The sequence below is a fragment of the Oncorhynchus gorbuscha genome, linkage group LG22 (genome assembly GCF_021184085.1).
Source record: "Oncorhynchus gorbuscha isolate QuinsamMale2020 ecotype Even-year linkage group LG22, OgorEven_v1.0, whole genome shotgun sequence".
Classification (NCBI taxonomy): domain Eukaryota; kingdom Metazoa; phylum Chordata; class Actinopteri; order Salmoniformes; family Salmonidae; genus Oncorhynchus; species Oncorhynchus gorbuscha.
Window position 1 is genome coordinate 39,606,807 of NC_060194.1, and position 20,455 is coordinate 39,627,261.

Consider the following 20,455-nt stretch of genomic DNA (forward strand, 5'->3'; position numbering starts at 1 on the left):
CCGGAGCGGTATGACGGCTGCGTGGTCCCATGGGGTTTATACTTGTGTACTGTTCTTTGACCAGGTGAGCGTGATACCTTCAGGCGTTTGGAAATTGCTCCCAAGGATGAACCAGACTTGTGGAGGTCTACAATTTTTTTCTGAGATCTTGGCTGATTTCTTCTGATTTTCCCATGTCAAGCAAAGAGGCACTGAGTTTGAAGGTAGGCCTTGAAATACATCCACAGGTACACCTCCAATTGACAGCTCCAATCAGAAGCCATGACATAATTTTCTGGAATTTTCCAAGCTGTTTAAAGGCACAGTCAACTTAGTATATGTAAACTTCTGACCCACTGGAATTGTGATACAGTGAATTATAAGTAAAATAATCTGTCTGTTATTAACAATTGTTTGAAAAATGACTTGTGTCATGGACAAAGTAGATGTCCTAACCGACATGCCAAAACTATAGTTTGTTAACAAGAAATGTGTGGAGTGGTTGAAAAACGAGTTTTAATGACTCCAACCTAAGGGTATGTACACTTCTGACTACAACTGTATCTACCTCAATGACCGTGTACCCCTGCACATCGACTGGGTACTGTTACCCCGTGTATATAGTTATCTTTACTCATGGTGTATTTATTCATCAATAGGTTTTTTCTCTATTTTCTATTTTCTTTCTCTCTGCATTGTTGGGAAGAGCCTGTAAGAAAACATATAAACACCATAGGCACAGATCTAGGATCAGATTACCCCCATCCTATCCTAGGGGTGTATTGAGGTGAGGGCTAGGGTGGATCAGAGCCAGATCAAATCAAAGTTTATTTGTCACATACTGGTTAGCAGATGTTAATGATGGAAATGCTTGTGCTTCTAGTTCCGAAATGCAGTGATAACCAACAAGTAATCTAACTAACAATTCCAAAACTACTGTCTTATACAGTGTAAGGGGATAAGGAACATGTACATATATATGAATGAGTGATGGTACAGAGCAGCATTAGATGGCAGACAGTATATACATATGAGATGAGTGTGTAGACAAAGTAAACAAAGTGGCATAGTTAAAGTGGCTAGTGATACATGTGTTACAGGATCATGATGTGAGTACAGTCCCGGGTAGCATTGTTTAAAGTGGCTAATTGAACCCACTCCCTGGCGTCAATTCCCATTATTAAAATGGCTGAGTTGGGTCAGTGTCAATGAAGGACAGCCACTCAATGTTAGTGGTGGCTGTTTAACAGTCTGATGGCCTTGAGATAGAAGCTTTTTTCCATCACCTGTACTGACCTCGCCTTCTGGATGATAGCGGGGTGAACAGGCAGTGGTTCGGGTGGTTGATGTCCTTGATGATCTTTAGTTCCTGTAACAACGGGTGGTGTAGGTGTCCTGGAGGGCAGGTAGTTTGCCCCCGGTGATGCTTGCAGTCCTCAACTGCTGATTGAGGGCGGATTGCCAAGGCGGTGATACAAGGATGCATTGTTCTGTAGAAGTTTGTGAGTGCATGACAAGCCGAATCTTCAGCCTCCTGAGGTTGAATGATAGCTGTCAAACAGATTCCGTTTGTCTGTGATGTGTATGCCAAGGAACTTAAAACTAGCTACCCTCTCCACTACTGTTCCACCTGCTGTTTCCTTAAGTCCACAATCATCTCCTTAGTTTTGTTGACTGCCAGACACCACACAGATGGTTTCCCTGGGCCGTTTATCAACATATGCATTGGTAATCAGCCTACACCTTAGACAAAACGTGGTTTCCCTAGAACCAACATATGCATTCAAATCAAATCAAATTTTATTTGTCACTACACACTCTTAGACAAAACGGTGCTATCTAGAACCTAACATGGTTCATTGGCTGTCTCCTTAAGATAACCCTTTGAAGAATCATTTTTGGTTCGATGTAAAACACTTCTGGTTCCAGTTAGAACCCTTCGGGATTCCATTTAGAACCGTTTCCACAGATTGTTCTACATGGAAGCCAAATGGGTTCTACCTGGAACTAAAAAGGGTTCTTCTACCTGGGAGCAAAAAGGGTTCTCTTATGGGGACAGCTGGGGAACACTTTTGGGGCCCTTGTTCTGAGAGTGTACAGCTCTACATGTGTAGCCTGTGTGAAAATGTGGAATTATTCTCTGGAATCTTGAATGAGTCATCATTTGATTAAAGTGTGATAAGGCATTTCCATTTAACATCTCCCCAGGTAACATTCCTTTGACGATTGACGGGCAATTGACCCCAAAATAGTGTAATAACCACCCTGTACCGTGTGTAATAGTAGTGTCTATTCCTTTGGAATCTCCTCTCTGTTCCAGGCTATAGGTTTAGTGGGGTGGTAGACAGGCAGACAGACACATCATCTTTACAATCTTCCAATCACTGTGATTATAGGACTAGTGTATGTCTTGTTTTATCTAATACAGTGGCACTATATAATGGTATTGCTGCCATTCATGTTTTAAGCTATGGTATTTTAAATATTGTATTGCAATATATCATAGAACTGTACACCAAGTTCATTATAAAGAATAACTTTATTGATGCTTCATTTACACAAGTGAACAATTACAGTCTGATATACTGTAGCTCAGACAGTCCAAGTTACTTTTCAGTGACAAACAGAAGAACAAAAGATTCAAACAACACACAACATACTTTAATCCAATATTGGCTTATTCCATTATGGTATAAAGGACTGCATTCTCCAGACAGTACGCCCCCCCCCCCCCCTCAAATCCACAGTTGAAATCCAGGTTACCATAGAAGCAGGTTCAAAACAACGTCACCTTAGGGATTTGATCTGAGCCGAAGGCCTAACGCCGCATTCACATCCATCAATCACTTCTCCCCTGTCCAGGCCTTGCCCACTGAGAGTCATCCAAAATAGAGTAGAGACCATTTGCATGGGACAGATTGTCATAAACAAGCATCGCACAATCCTAACCCTTATCCCAGCACTCACCGCAATAACAGCTATAGAAAGAGTAAGAATATGATCAGAACAAAAAGGATCATCTCAACCAGGCAGAGACATGAAAACCTCTGCACTGCTAACAATGAAAAACATACATCATGGTGATACATAGACATGAGGACAATGTTGTTTTGTCCTGTTATGGTAAATACTCAATGAAGTCACAGACGCACTCACACACTCTTTCTCTCGCCTGCCAGCCTCCTCTGGTTGTGTGCCACTGAGTTAAAACCCTGAGCTAGGAATTCTGGGAGAGAATGAGGTTACACTTGAGGGGTTCTGAAGAATTCCAACATTCCTCTTATCCAATATTGCTTCCGGTGGTTTACCACTGTGAATTTCACACAAAAACCAAATCAGCCATCCGCATGAATGTCTGGAATATAGAGTAAGCCAACAAGCATGTCATTTCACTTTGATTAACAGATCCAGATATATCCTAATATTATTCTATTGCATCTTACACTTCTTTTGTTTAAATTTAGATAACATTTTATTTAGTAAAATCATAATTGAGTAACAAAACCCGTCCCTTACCCATTACCCAATAACGGCGTGCATCTCCCCTCCCCCATTCTCTCTCCCTGTGTTGATCTTCATCTCACATGTTATAGTTGTGCTATTTGTGAGGAATCAGAGAAACAGCAGCACAGACCAGTAGGAGTTGCTGACTGGCTCCATTCACCATACTCACATACGTCACATGAAAGCAAAGAACATTTACTGATACAGTAAACAAAGAAAATCTAAAATCATATTTACATTGTGATATTTCCAATTTCACTCTACATATAATAGTGAAAGTGCACAATTGGGGCTCTCGGATACAAAAAGACACACTCAACAAAAATAGATACATTTAAATCAAAATGGAGTAAATAAAAAGACCCAATTCACAGCAATACATCTCTATTCTAATGACACCAAGAGTAAAAGAAGACTTTTACTGACCAGAATCAACACAAAGACATGTCTGCCGTCACACCTGCCAATCCATCATATCCTGTGTGAGGTAATACATCTGGTGTCAGTGTATTACCTGAGCAGACGGCACACACCTGGAGGTCACCATGGTTACCCCGAGCTACACTGTGTACATGAGCTGTACATTACATGAGTATACAGGTGAGAGGTGACACCATCTACGTATGGCACAGAGTTCTATAGAATTTGCAAACATGAAGCAAGGCCACTGGGTAAGCGGCACAATAGCAAACAGTCTATTATGACGCAACGCGGTTTACATATGGTAAAAGTCACATGATATACTGTACCAGTCATTCAGATCAGTCTTCATATACAAAGACATCTGAAATGGACTAAATCACCCACACACCCAACATCCAGATTCAAACACATGGCACAACAAGCACACAGGTAAAACTACACCAGTACAAATATCCAATGGTAAAAAAAGACTAAATATCATTTAATAAATTCCAAAATAAAGTAAAATGTCCATGTGTGTGTGTTTATTTGTGTGTATATAGGTACACTACCGTTCAAATGTTTGGGTCCACTTTGGTCTTTGTTTTCCATGAAAACATACATGAAATGAGATATGGATTATTTTTTTCCCCCCGGCATCCTGGAGTCACCTCTTCACTGGGTACTATTTAATGATGCTGCCAGTTTAGGACTTGTGGGGGTGTCTGTTTCTCAAACTAGACACTCTAATGTACTTGTCCTATTGCTCAGTTGTGCACCGGGGCCTCCCACTCCTCTTTCTATTCTGGTTAGGGCCAGTTTGTGCTGTTCTGTGAAGGGAGTAGTACACAGCGTTGTACGAGATCTTCAGTTTCTTGGCAATTTCTCGCATGGAATAGCCTTCATTTCTCAGAACAAGAATAGACTGACAAGTTCCAGAAGAAAGTTTTGTTTCTGGCCATTTTGAGCCTGTAATCGAACCCACAAATGCTGATGCTCCAGATACTCAACTAGTTTAAAGAAGGCCAGTTTTATTGCTTCTTTAATCAGAATGACTGTTTTCAGCTGTGCTAACATAATTGCAAAAGGGTTTTCTAATGATCTATTAGCCTTTTAAAATGATAAACTTACATTAGCTAACACAATGTGCCATTGGAACAAAGGAGTGATGGTTGCTGATAATGGACCTCTGTACACCTATGTAGATATTCCATAAAAAAGCTGCCTTTTCCTGCAACAAAAGTCATTTACAACATTAACAATGTCTACTCCGTATTTCTGATCAATTTGATGTTATTTTAATGGACATTTCTAAGTGAGCCCAAAACTTTAAACGGTAGTGTATTTGTGTACCAAAGATTAATGGAAGGGCGACCGGGAAAGATGATGGAAATGTAAGAGGTATGATATGAGGAGAAAAGAGATGATAAGGAAACAGGAAGTAGAGGGAAGCTCTGACAGGAAATAGAAATAGGAGAGAGCAGATTCATAGTTCAGACCACAGCAGGAGGAGCGGAGAGAGGAGCAGAGACAACAACAACGGTTCTGGCTGCGTCCCAATGCTCTCATATGGCCTCCTTTCCTTGCCTCCTTTCAATCATGTAATTGACAATGGAAGTAAGACATTTCATACTATTTGGACATGGCCTCTGTTTTTCCAATCAGCTATTAAAATATATACAGTACCAGTCAAAAGTTTGGGCACACCTACTCATTTCAGGGTTTTTCTTATTTTGTACTATTGTCTACACTGTAGAATAATAATGAAGACATCAAAACTATGAAATAACACACATGGAATCATGTAGTAACCAAAAAAGTGTTACACAAATCAAAATATATTTTTGGGGCCTTTTAGCAAATAGGGCTATATTTTGTATACCACCCCTACCTTGTCACAACACAACTGATTGTCTCAAATGCATTAAGAAGGAAAAAAATTCTACAAATTAACACACCTGGTAATTGAAATGCATTCCAGGTGACTACTTCATGATGTTGGTTGAGAGAATGCCAAGAGTGTACAAAGCTGTCATCAAGGCAAAGGGTGGCTACTTTGAAGAATCTAAAGAATATTTTGATTTGTTTAACACTTTTCTTTGGTTACTACATGATTCCATATGTGTTATTTCATAGTTTTGATGTCTTCACTATTATTCTACAATGTAGAAAATAGTCAAAATAAAGAACAACTCTTGAATGAGCAGGTGTGTCCAAACTGTTGACTGGTACTGTATAATTATACCGAACAATCACTGCTTAACTGCAAATCAAATTGAAGTCATGAAACTCAGTTCGACCACATTCTTAACCTCTAGCTTCCATCCTTACCCTCTGGGCTTCCAAGTAAAAGGACTCCCATACATTCCATGATGCATGTACTGTTACAAGTTTCCATGATACTATCAAGTGATTTTAAGGCCATTTTAAGACAGTTGGAATACAGCCAATGGAGTGATGATTATAACTTTTTGCCTTTTAAAACCCTTCCCGTACCACCCGCAGGTCAATCAGAGCCAGGTTCCAATGCATTTCTCTCAAGTCTGAATCGGTGCTTTGTTCTTGATTACTATCACTATTCCCTGTCAGCACCTGACAACATACATCATCTCGAAAAGCAACACTTTGTTTACAATCAAAGACCCGAATCTCTGGTTCTTAGGAAGAGCAGCTGAGGAGCTGCTACTGGTCCAGGAATGCCCACACACTGATGCTTACATACTGTAGTGGCGTCTGGAGGCCTAACAGACGGTCTGTGATTTGGTTCTCCAGAAAACCACAACAGACAGAGATGGATCTGCAGTAGCATAGCAGGAATTCCATGATACCAACCACAGAGAGAGTTACTACATAGGCCAATGAGTGAATAATTTAATCAGAAACTGGGGCTGTAGGTGGTCTGAATTTCTAAACAAGTTGCTTCTTGAGATGAATAAAGAATGTGTGTGTGTGAGTGGGGTGATTATGCGTGCATGTCTGCTTGCAGCATTTTTAAAGAGAGTGTGTCTCAATACATATTTTTTTCAGGGTATCTGAAAGCGTGATTATGTACACGCCTGTGTGTTTCTGTGTGTGTGGGGTCAGGGCCGGTGGAGGAACTTCTCGTTGTAACGGTGGATGGTGACACAGCCGTGGTAGGAGATGGGGCGAGGCATGGCGGCCACCCCGGTGATGATGCCTGTTGCCGGGTCGTAACACAGGATGTTGTCAGAGGCCTCGCCGTTCTCACCCCGCCCACCCAGGATGAAGATCTTCCCATTACACACAGACATGCCACAGCTCTCCTGGAGAGAGAGAGATAGAGAGAGATAGAGAGAGCGAGAGAGAGAGAGAGACACACAGAGAGAGACAGAGAGATAGAGAGAGCGAGAGAGACACAGAGAGAGACAGAGAGAGAGAGACAGAGAGAGAGAGAGAGAGAGAGAGACACAGAAAGAGACAGAGAGAGAGACACAGAGAGAGACAGAGAGACAGAGAGAGACAGAGAGAGACAGAGAGAGAGACACAGAGAGAGACAGAGAGAGACAGAGAGAGAGAGAGAGAGAGAGAGAGAGAGAGAGAGAGAGAGAGAGAGAGAGAGAGAGAGAGAGAGAGAGAGAGAGAGAGATAGAGAGACAGAGAGAGAGACACAGAGAGAGACAGAGAGAGAGAGAGAGAGACACAGAGAGAGACAGAGAGAGAGAGAGATAGAGAGACACAGAGAGAGAGATAGAGAGACACAGAGAGAGAGAGAGACACACACAGAGAGAGACAGAGAGATAGAGAGAGCGAGAGAGAGAGACACAGAGACAGAGAGACAGAGAGAGAGAGAGAGAGAGAGAGAGAGAGAGAGAGAGAGAGACAGAGAGAGAGACACAGAAAGAGACAGAGAGAGAGACACAGAGAGAGACAGAGAGACAGAGAGAGACAGAGAGAGAGACAGAGAGAGAGACACAGAGAGAGACACAGAGAGAGACAGAGAGAGAGAGAGGGATAAAGAAAAAGAAAGAGAGAGGGGAAATGTTCCTCATCACTGTTGCCTCCTTTTTGGGGTTGAAATCAAAAATCTCCAGTTATAATGTAATGTGAACACTGTATTTGTTTTCATAAACTATTGTTACCTCATAGCAGCTCTGAAGTTGAAATGAAAGTCTCCCAGTACCATAGCTGATGTCATCATTACCTGTTTGCTGAAGGTGTGCACCACGTGCATCCAGTAGTCCTCCGCAGGGTCGTAGCAGAAGATGGACTTGGTGAGACCTCCTGACACATAGATCAAGTTGTTCAGGGAGACCGCCGTGATGCAGCGCTTCGCCATGGGGATGCTTGCCCTTAGTGCCCAGGTGTCTTCCTCTGGGTCGTAGCACTGGACCTAGACAGATCACGTGGATTAATGATTGATTCATTATGTTAGGTTCCAAAACTGTGGTTTGAAAGGTATAGCTGTGCAAGGATACATGGGACTCAGAGCATAACACATGAAAACATTATGCAGTACAACAATTTATTTCCTACTTGGATCTTGGTAAAACACTTGGAAACACTTGGAACATGCAGAAACATTGGACAGACAGATTGTACAAGTCAGATATATGGAATTGGACATGTTAACACACATACATAATAATATTTCAGTTGACCTATTTTCTTATCCTTTCAGTGGTGGAAAGTATTACAGCAAGATATGCAAAACACTATGAGGGCTCCTGGCCAAACCATCCCCCCCTCCCTCCCCTTCTTTCTCTTCCTGCCTGTTTTCTCTCACTTTAACGGTCATAAACAGAGCAGGTGCTTTAAATACTTTTTACAGCTGGCCCATCTAGCGGAAATGGCTCAGTTCTGCCTGGCTCAGTTCTGCCTGGCCCATCTAGTTCTGCCTGGCCCAGTTCTGCCTGGCCCATCTAGCGGAAATGGCTCAGTTCTGCCTGGCTCAGTTCTGCCTGGCTCAGTTCTGCCTGGCCCATCTAGCGGAAATGGCTCAGTTCTGCCTGGCTCAGTTCTGCCTGGCTCAGTTCTGCCTGGCCCATCTAGCGGAAATGGCTCAGTTCTGCCTGCTGGTGGCTCAGTTCTGCCAGAGCAAGATCCATGCCAATAAATATCAACCTGCAATGCAAAGGGGCGGCTAGGACAAGAGACAAATTAAACTATAGGAAATGTGACAATTTTCTAGGACAGGAGACTAAAGGGGTTCAGATTATGGTGACACGTTTTCTAGGAAAGGATACAAATGAGACTATAGGAAAGGTGACACATTTCAAGGAAAAGAGACAAAGGGGACTAGGAACGGAAATTGAACTTTTAAAATACTATTAGAACAGAGCCTAAGTGTGATATCTGTCCTATCCGAGACAGAGCCATGCAGCCTTTGTCTGTGTCTGTGTTCATTTATCAGACATCACCACTGGTTCCAAGAGGAGGAGAGAGAAAACCGACTGCCGCACGACACCCAGGAGATATCACTGTCCTGGACCCGTGTCCATATCAGAGGAGGAGTGCTGATCTATGATCAGGTCCCCTGTCTTACTCATTATAATCAGAAAGGGAAAACTGATCCTAGATCAGTACTCCTAGTCTAAGACACTGTGTAAAAAACTAAACTTTGGTCATTTAGCAGACACTCTCATCCAGAGTGACTTACAGTAGAGAGTGCATACATTTCCTTCTCTGTACCAAGCACCTTACTCCAACTGAGCCACACAGGACTATATCTCTGAGGGACTGTACATCATTGATGCCATAGGGATGCTGCTTAGATAGGGGGTATCAAAAGGAAGATAAAAAACAACATCCTGTATGTCAGGAAAGCCCTGTCTGTTCTGTGTACATTTGATATACATTAGAAGCTGTCTCCATAGGAGAACCCTTTCTGGTTCCATGTAGACCCAAGTGTTCAACCTGGAACCAAAAAGCTATAGGGAAGTGTTGTGATTTTATCTAGTCCTCTGTCCTCCAGCTATAGGGATTCGCTGTACACTACTTGAACTGGATAAACAGCCACCTTATTCAAACCAACCTTATTCAACCCATGTGCTGTAATATCAGTCAGAGGGTTATTAGAGACCCATGTGTTGTAATATCAGTCAGAGGGTTATTAGAGACCCATGTGTTGTAATATCACTCAGAGGGTTATTAGAGACCCATGTGTTGTAATATCAGTCAGAGGATTATTAGAGACCCATTGTCACATTGTAATATCAGTTTTGTCATTATTTAGAGACCCATGTGTTGTAATATCAGTCAGAGTTTTTCAAGGTTTTAGAGACCCATGTGCTATAATATCAATCAGAGGCAGGTTATTAGAGACCCATGTGTTGTAATATCAGTCAGAGGGTTATTAGAGACCCATTTGTTGTAATATCAGTCAGAGTGTTTTAGAGACCAGATAGTGTTGTAATATCAGTCATTGTTTTGTAGAGACCCATGTGTTGTAATATCAAACATGAGGGTTAATATAACCCATGTGTTGTAATATCAGTCAGAGGAAAACCCTGAGACCCATGTGTTGTAATATCAGTCAGAGGGTTATTAGAGACCCATGTGTTGTAATATCAGTCAGAGGGTTATTAGAGACCCATGTGCTGTAATATCAGTCAGAGGGTTATTAGAGACCCATGTGTTGTAATATCAGTCAGAGGGTTATTAGAGACCCATGTGTTGTAATATCAGTCAGAGGGTTATTAGAGACCCATGTGTTGTAATATCAGTCAGAGGGTTATTAGAGACCCATGTGCTGTAATATCAATCAGAGGGTTATTAAAGAGTGTTATTGGAGAGATGTATAGGATAGGTGCAAAACTCACAAGTACATGATTCTATCTAACAATGTTTGAACATCTTGAAGAACAATCTGGCCTTAATGGCCATTGTACTCTTATAATCTCCACCCGGCAGAGCCAGAAGGGACTGGCCACCCCTGGTTCCTCTCTAGGTTTCTTCCTAATTTCCTGCCTTTCCAGGGAGTTTTTCCTAGTCACCGTGGTTCTACAACTACATTGCTTGCTGTTTGGGGTTTTAGGAAGGGTTTCTGTATAAGCCCTTTGACATCTGCTGATGGAAAAGGGCTTTATAAATACATTTGATTGATTTGATTGCTATAATCAGATTCCATCTTTACTGTTATGAATGATGGACAGGAGTGTTGAGCTTGGGTGGGTGTTAATGTATGTATTCTGTATATACAACTGTGATGAAGTACAGGGAAAGGTGGTGGTGGTGAGGTTGAAGGACAGGGAATGGTGGTGGTGGTGGTGGTTGAAGGACAGGGAATGGTGGTGGTGGTGGTGGGGTTGAAGGACAGGGAATGGTGGTGGTGGTGGTGGGGTTGAAGGACAGGGAATGGTGGTGGTGGTGAGGTTGAAGGACAGGGAATGGTGGTGGTGGTGGGGTTGAAGGACAGGGAATGGTGGTGGTGGTGAGGTTGAAGGACAGGGAATGGTGGTGGTGGTGGGGTTGAAGGACAGGGAATGGTGGTGGTGGTGGTGGGGTTGAAGGACAGGGAATGGTGGTGGTGGTGGGGTTGAAGGACAGGGAATGGTGGTGGTGGTGAGGTTGAAGGACAGGGAATGGTGGTGGTGGTGGTGGGGTTGAAGGACAGGGAATGGTGGTGGTGGTGAGGTTGAAGGACAGGGAATGGTGGTGGTGGTGGTGGGGTTGAAGGACAGGGAATGGTGGTGGTGGTGGGGTTGAAGGACAGGGAATGGTGGTGGTGGTGGGGTTGAAGGACAGGGAATGGTGGTGGTGGTGAGGTTGAAGGACAGGGAATGGTGGTGGTGGTGGTGGGGTTGAAGGACAGGGAATGGTGGTGGTGGTGGGGTTGAAAGACAGGGAATGGTGGTGGTGGTGGGGTTGAAGGACAGGGAATGGTGGTGGGATTGAAGGGCAGGCAATGGTGGTGGTGGGGTTGAAGAACAGGGAATGGTGGTGGTGGGGTTGAAGGACAGGCAATGGTGGTGGTGGTGGGGTTGAAGGACAGGGAATGGTGGTGGTGGTGGGGTTGAAGGACAGGGAATGGTGGTGGGGTTGAAGGACAGGGAATGGTGGTGGGGTTGAAGGACAGGGAATGGTGGTGGGGTTGAAGAACAGGGAATGGTGGTGGTGGGGGTGAAGGACAGGGAATGGTGGTGGTGGTGGGGTTGAAGGACAGGGGTGGTGGGTTTGGGGGATTGTTGAGAAGGTCCTTTGCTGTTGTTCTGGGATTGATTTGCACTTCTCACACCAAAGTATGTTCATCTCTAGGAGACAGAACGCATCTCCCTCCTGAGCGGTGTGACGGTGCGTCGGTGTGACGGTCCCATGGTGTTTATACTTGGGTACTATTGTTTGTTCAGATGAACGTGGTACCTTCAGGCGTTTGGAAATTGCTCCCAAGGATGAACCAGACTTGTGGAGCTCTACACATCTTTTTCTGAGGTCTTGGCTGATTTCTTTTGATTTTCCGATGATGTCAAGCAAAGAGGCACTGAGTTTTGAAGGTAGGCCTTGAAATACATCCACAGGTACACCTCCAATTGACTCAAATGATGTCAATTAGCCTGTCAGAATCTTCTAAAGCAATGACACCATTTTCTGGAATTTTCCAAGCTGTTTAAATGCACAGTCAACTTAGTGTTTGTAAACTTCTGACCCACTGGAATTGTGATACAGTGAATTATGGAAAAAAATGAGTTTTAATGACTCCAACCGATGTGTATGTAAACTTCCGATTTCAACTATATATCAATGTGTATGGTTCTACCCACCTTTCCAGTTATCCATGTGTGTGGTTCTACCCACCTTGCCAATTATCCATATGTATAGGTCTACCCACCTTGTCAGAGCAAGTGTTGTCGTCCGGCCCTCCGCCGATGACAAAGAGTTTCCCAGCACAGCTGGACACGGCCGGGGAACTGACTGCCTCCTTCATGGGAGCCACCTCTGTCCAGCGGTTAGAGAAGGAGTCATAGCACTCCACACTGCTCAGTCGACTCTGGCCGTCATAACCTCCCACTGCATAGACCTACACAGATATACAATTACATTGGTAAGACAAGACAATACTGACTACCATTTACATCACAGATGGGCAACTCAAGTCCTCAGGGGCCGGAATGGTGTCACTCTTTGTCCCCATTCCTAGCAAACACAGCTGATTCAACTAATTGCATTCTAAACTGAAGATTAGTTGATTATTGTATTGGAGTCAGTTGCGTTAGCTGGGGCTGGGACAAAAGTGTGACACCAATCAGGACCTGAGGACTGGAGTTGCCCATCCCTGATTTACATACACTATAATGTACATATACCTGTCTTAGGAACTCCCATGGCGAGGGTGTTTATCTGTGCACACACAATCCTGTTCAAATAGGCTTACTGTACTGACACATCCAACACACAGTGACACTGTCTGTGGCATAGAGACAGGTTTGTTTACAGGAAGCCACCAGCCCATGTGTGTGTCAAAAAAGCAGAGCATCTCTTTATTACGGACAGACCTCTACACATCTTGACCATGACAGTGTTCAATCTAAGGTAACGGCAAGTAATTTAGCCTCTTCAACTTTGTTCAACAGCCACACCATTCATTACCAGATTCAGTTGAGTTCTAGAACTTAGGGAACTATGCTCTTAGTTTTAGAGATGTTCAGGACCAGTGTGTTACTGGCAACCCATTCCAAAACAGGCAGCAACTCTTTGTTAAGGGTTTGAGTGACATCATTAGCTGTGGTTGCCTGATGTTTAATGCCAGTGGCAGGTCATTGATAAAAATAGAAAAGAGTAGAGGGCTTAGAGAGCTGCCCTGGGGTACACCACACTTTACATGTTTGACATTAGAGAAGCTTCCATTTAAGAAAACCCTTTTGAGTTCTATTAGATAGATAGCTCTGAATCCACAATATGGCAGAGGTTGAAAAGCGATAACACATGTTTTTGCAACAACAGATTATGATTAATAATATCAAACACTGCACTGAAATCTAACAGTACAGCTCCCACAATCTTATTATTATCAATTTCTTTCAACCAACCAATCAGTCATTTGTGTCAGTGCAGTACATGTTGAGTGCCCTTCTCTATAAGCATGCTGAAAGTCTGTTGTTAATTTGTTTGCAGAGAAATAGCATTATATTTGGTCAAACACAATTTTTCCCAACAGTTTGCTAATAGCTGCCAGCAAGCTTATATACACTCCTGGGCAGCAGAATTACTTTGGCTTCCCTCCAGGCTTGAGGACAAAGACTTCTCTCTCGGCTCAGATTAAAGACATAACAGATAGGAGTGGCTATATAGTCAGCTACCATCCTCAATATCTTTCTATCTAAGTTGTTAATGCCAGGAGGTTTGTCATTATTGAATCGATAACAATAATTTTTCCACCTCTCCCACACTAACTTACAAAATTCTAACTTGCAATGCTTTTCTTTCCTTATTTGTTTTATTATGCATGAATAAGATGACTCACTGTTCGTTGTTGGCATTTCCTGCCTACGTTTGCTACTTTGCCTATTAAGTAATCATTAAAATAATTGGCAACATCAAATGGTTTTGTGATAAGCCATCTGATTGGATGAACAATGGAGTTGAATGTCTTTCTGTCCATCATTTCATTTAATGTACTCCAATGTTTTTTTCCCACCATTCTTTATATCATTGATCTTGGCTTCATAATACGGTTTCTACTTCTTTTTGTTGACTTTTGCCACATTATTTCTCAATTTGCTGTAAGTCAGCCAATCAGATGTGCAGCCAGACTTATTAGCCACTCCTTTGCCCCATCTCTTTCAACCAGACAGTTTTTCAATGCCTCATCAATCCATGGAGCCTTAATAGTTCTAACAGTCAGTTTCTTAACAGGTGCGTGTTTATCAATATTTGGAAGAAGCAATTTCATAAATTCATCAAGTGCAGAATCTGTATACTCCTCATTAATCACATCAGACCAACAAATACTTTTAACATCAACCACATAAGAGTCACAGCAAAATATTTTGTATGATCTCTTATATACTATTTTAGGCCCAGCTGTTGGGACTTTCACTTTCCTGGATACAGCCACTGTATCCAATGGGTACGGATACAGCTTTAGAACAAAGTTCTACAGTATTAGTAAAGATGTGATCGATACATGTGGATGATCTAGTTCCTGTAGTGTTTGTAAACATCCTGGTAGGTTGATTAATATCTTGAACCAGATTATAGGCACTGGTTACAGTAAGAAGCTTCCTCTTGAGCGGACAGCTTGATGAAAATCAGTCAATACTCAAGTCCCCAAGAAAGTAGACCTCTCTGTTTACATCACATACACTATCAAGCATTTCACACATTATATTTAGATACTGACTGTTTGCACTTGGTGGCCTATAGCAACACCCAAACAGAAAAGGCTTTAGATGTGTCAAGTGAACCTGCAACCACAACACTTCAATAACACTTGACATAAGATTTACATTTACATTTAAGTCATTTAGCAGACGCTCTTATCCAGAGCGACCTTCTCTAAGCATTACAGGGATATGGCTCTGAATATATACAGGAACACCTCCCCCATAAGCATTTCTGTCTCTTCTATAGACATTATATCCTTGTATTGCTACTGATGTATCATCAAATGAATTATCCAAGTGAGTCTCAGAAATGTCTAATATATGAATGTTATCTGATGTTAGCAAGTTATCGATATCATGAACCTTACAGTATTTCTGAGGCTACATATAATAATATGGTCCTGTGTAGCTCAGTTGGTAGAGCATGGCGCTTGTAACGCCAGGGTAGTGGGTTCGATCCCCGGGACCACCCATACGTAGAATGTATGCACACATGACTGTAAGTCGCTTTGGATAAAAGCGTCTGCTAAATGGCATATATTATTATATTATTAATATGCCCTTTCCTGTGGAGCTTATCAGAGATAGGCATAATACTGAAGAGCAAACAAAGCAAGATATATTTTTTTAACATTCAGCAGTCCATTAATTAATTGGTGTGTGAGTGTGTCTGTTGTGGGATTGAAGCCACGGTCCTATAGGCTTGGCTCTCTCATCCCCTCCAGGCTTCTGGGAGGAAGGGTGGACAATGAGCTTGTCATGGCGGATATATGCAATGTCCCCATGCGCTCTGGTAACTTTCATGGCTGGGATCAGTTCTTTCCTCTTCTGGCGCACAGCTTCAGGATAGTCCTCGTTGAGGGAGATTCACGTTCCTCTTCTGGCACAGTTCTTGGCTCTTTCTGGCAGAACTTCAGGATAGTCCTATTCTTGTCTTGGCTCTTTCCAGAACCGCTATCTTGTCCTTGAACCTCGGAACTTGAACCACTATCAGCCTGGGCCTGTCACCTGGGCCGGTGGTGGGTTTTCCAGTCCTGTGGGAGTGCTACACCTCAATCTTCCTGAGGTCCATCTTCAATTTCTCAGAGATCATTTCCCTCACTGTCTTCAGACTCCATCCAGGTCTCATGTGGAGAATCTGCAATTTTGTTCACAACTATGTTGTTCTGCCTTGACAGTCCCAAGAGAGTCAGATTTATCCTTCAATGTTATCATGGATTCACACACAGAACTGATGTCCTCTCTCAATGACTTACAGATTGCTGTCATCTTGCTGTTCTCCTGTTTCAACTCATCAAAACAATTGAAGCTATTTTCTTGTTGTTGCAACAACTGCTTGTAGAAGTATTTTTGTCCCTGCAGGGCAGGTCACAGGAAAGATTGAAAGCAACAAACAGCAGGGATCTAGACAGCCACAAACCCGGGACAATCCGCAGTCCCAGCCACAATAGCTAAGCAAGTCACGGGCTGCATTCAAGCCCTCAAGAAAACCCTGCTAGCTCAGATTCGTCCTTAGTCGACAGGATCACTGAACAGAGACTAGCAGTCACAGGAACTGATGCCAACTGCGTCGCCGGATCCAAACTAAAAAGTTAGCTAGCTACTAAGAACTTTACAATACACTTTCAAAACAACAATCTTTTCAAAACAACAAAACAGAGCTCTTCCTCATTCTGGTGGTAAATGTATTTGCTGAAATATACTTAAGTTTCAAATGTAAAAGTATAAATAATTTAAACTTCCTTAAATTACGCAAACCAGACAGCACAATTTTTTTTTATTTTTTATTCATGGACAGCCAGGTGCACACTCCAACACCCAGAGACAATTTACAAACAAAGCATATGTGTTTAGTCCACCAGATTAGAGGCAGTAGTGATGACCAGGCATGTTCTATTGATAAGTGCGTGAATGGACCATGTTCCTGTCCTGCTAAGCATTCAAAATGTACTTTTGGGTGTCAGTGAAAATGTATCACGTAAAAAGTAAGGAATACCTACCCTCTCACCCCCCCCTTTTTTAGATGCACTATTGTAAAGTGACTGTTCCACTGGATGTCATAAGTGAATGCACCAATTTGTAAAAAGAGCGTCAAATGACTTAAATGTAAATGTAAATGTAAGTACACTACTTTCTTTAGGAATGTAGTGGAGTAAAAGTCAAACTTAACACGGCAGACCCTGGTCGTGACCCCACTCTCCGAGGGCGTCTCAGAGAGAGTGGGATATGAAAAACAATTCACACATGAATACTATATTAACACACACTTCTACATATGTTGATGTAGGACAAATATTATTATTATCAAACACACACACACACACTCTCTCTGAGGTCTGGCATCAAAGTCCATCCAGTCTCTAGGGGCTCTGGGAGCATCAATCACACAGAAAGTCATTACAATACGAGACAGACACAGACCACAACAAGCCGTTAAACATCACAGTCATATTAGTAATTATATTCCTATGAGTATCAGTTAATGAATTGAAGCAGCAAAAGCGAAGATGAAGATGCTATGTAATGATATGTGGTGTACTGATGATATGTGGTGATATGTGAATGTGAAGTTATGTGAATGTTTTTCTGCTGTGTGTTATTGTTAGGGTCAGCAGATGACAACAACAGTGAGGTCAGAACAACATAACCTTTGACCGGGGCCTGTGTGGTCCGGTGGTTACAGCTGCTGACCCTGGCACACATGTATCCCAGAGTCGGCATGGGTATGAATCCAGCCCAATGTCATTTGACCTTTCCCCTACCTTTCTAAAACTGTTCTCTCTCTTCAATAAAGCAAAAATATATATGAAAAGAGTCGTTGAAGTTAATGGGTTCAGAGCACGTAAATTCAGTAAGGTAGAGGAACAACTGGAGGATCTGTGTGGGTAGCCAGGGACAGCAGAATAGACCCCTGGCTATCTGCATAGCAACTGAGGCAGTTCCTAACTCTGCCTACATTCCAAACTGACAAAAATGGAGAGAGAGAGAGAGAGAGAGAGAGAGAGAGAGAGAGAGAGAGAGAGAGAGAGAGAGAGAGAGAGAGAGAGAGAGAGAGAGAGAGAGAGAGAGAGAGAGAGAGAGAGAGAGAGAGAGAGAGAGAGAGAGAGAGAGAGAGAGAAAAAATCAACAAACCCATTGACTCTTTCTCTCTCCAGCCCCTACGCCACACTTGGCTTTAACCAGGGACCTGGTGGGAGAGAGGGAGGAAGAAAAAGAGAGAGAGAAAGGGAGAACAAGAGAAATGTGTGTTCAAACCACGCACCATGCTACACACAGGAGTCAAGAGTAGCCATGTGCTGCTAACAAAGCATCACAGTTCACAGAAGGACAAAGGGACTCTTTAGTTCTCCCCCCAAGGACAGACATACAGTTCGTGTGCATTCTGAAAGTATTCAGACCCCATGACTTTTTCCACATTTTGTTACGTTACAGCCTATTTTTTTTTAAATCGACACATTATGAAAAAGCCAAAACAGGTATTTTGACATTTTAGCAAATGTATAAAAAATAAAATAATGAAATGTCACATCAAATCAACATGCGCCGAATAAAACACGTATAGAACTTACTGTGAAATGCTGACTTACTAGCGATAACCAACAATGCAGTTCAAGAAATAGAGTTAAGAAAATAGAACAATAATGAGGCTATATACAGGGGGTACCGATACCGAGCCTTTGTGCAGGAGGTACATGTTAGTCGAGGAAATGTGTACATGTAGATAGGGATAAAGTCACTATGCATAGATAATAAACAGCGAGTAGCAGCAGTATGTGTGTGTGGGGGAGGGGGGGGGGTCAATGTAATAGTCCGGATGGCCATTTGATTAATTGTTCAGCAGTCTTATGGCTTGGGGGTAGAAGCTGTTTAGAGGACTCTTGGACCAAGGCTTGGCGCTCCTGTACTGCTTGCCATACGGTAGCAGAGACACTAGTCTATGACTTCAGTGACTGGAGTCTTTGACTTCCTCTGACAATGCATAGTATTTAGGTCCTGGATGGCAGGAAGCTTGGTCCCAGTGATGTACTGGGCCGTACGCACTACCCTCTGTAGCGCTTTGCGGTCTGATGCCGAGCAGTTGCCATACCAACCAGTCAGGATGATCTCGATGGTGCAGCTGTAGAACTTTTTGAGGATCTGGGGACCCATACCAGATCTTTTCTGTCTTCTGAGGGGGAAAAGGTGTTGTCGTGCCCTCTTCATGGCTGACTTGGTGTGTTTGAACTATGATAGTTTGCTGGTGATGTGGACACTAAGGAACTTGAAACTCTCGACCCACTCCACAAAAGCCCCATCGATGTGAATGGGGGTGTGTTCAGCCTTCCTTTTCCTGTAGTCACAATCAGCTCCTTTGTCTTGCTTACATTGAGGGAGTAGTTGTTGTCCTGGAACCACACTGCCAAGTCTCTGACCTCCTCCCTATAGGCTGTCTCATCGTTGACCTCCTCCCTATAGGCTGTCTCATCGAGGTTGTTGTCCTGGAACCACACTGCCAAGTCTCTGACCTCCTCCCTATAGGCTGTCTCATCATTGTGGGTGATCAGGCCTACCATGGTTGTTTCGTCAGAAAACTTAATGATGGTGTTGGAGTTGTGCTTGGTCACACAGTCGTGAGTGAACATGGTGTACAGTAGGGGACTAAGCACGCACCCATGAGGGATCCTTGTGTTGAGGATCAGCATGGCAGATGTGGTGTTGCATACCCTTACCTCCTGGAGGCAGCCCGTCAGGAAGTCCAGGATCCAGTTGCAGAGGGAGGTGTTTTGTCCCAGGGTCCTTAGCATAGTGATGAGCTTTGTGGGCACTATGGTGTTGAACGCTGAGCTGTAGTCAATGAACAGTATTCTCACATAGATGTTCCTTTTGTCCGGGTGGGAAAGGGCTGTGTGGAATGCGATTGAGATTACATCATCTCTGGATCTGTTGGGGCGGTATGTGAATTGGAGTGGGTATAGGGTTTACAGGATGATTGTGTTGATGTGAGTCATGACCAGCCTTTCAAAGCACTTCATGGTTACCGATGTGAGTGCTATTGGGGATAGTCATTTAGGCAGGTCAACTTCGCTTTCTTGGGCACAGAGACTATGGTGGTCTGCTTGAAACATGTAGGTATTACAGACTCAGTCAGGTAAAAAATGTCAGTGAAGACACTTGCCAGTTGGTCTGCCCATGCTCTGAGTACATCGCATGCTCTTGTTCACATCGGCTATGGGGAGAGTGATCACACTGTCATCTGGAACAGCTGGTGCTCTCATGCATGCTTCAGTGTTGCTTGCCTCGAAGCAAGCATA

The 20,455-nt window shown here is 43.1% G+C and overlaps 1 protein-coding gene across 1 annotated transcript in view; it reads right to left on the reverse strand.

The window, feature by feature from the left end:
- Positions 1–6,020: 6,020 nt before the first annotated feature.
- Positions 6,021–20,455, reverse strand: part of LOC124010055 (kelch-like protein 24) — a 61,974-nt gene continuing 47,539 nt past the window's right edge. The window contains exons 6-8 of the mRNA XM_046322387.1: positions 12,671–12,859; positions 8,048–8,236; positions 6,021–7,169 (exon numbers count right to left, since the gene is read on the reverse strand). Of these exons, the coding sequence (XP_046178343.1) occupies positions 6,966–7,169; positions 8,048–8,236; positions 12,671–12,859 (582 nt within the window). The 3' untranslated portion in view covers positions 6,021–6,965. The remainder of the gene's footprint in view (positions 7,170–8,047; positions 8,237–12,670; positions 12,860–20,455) is intronic.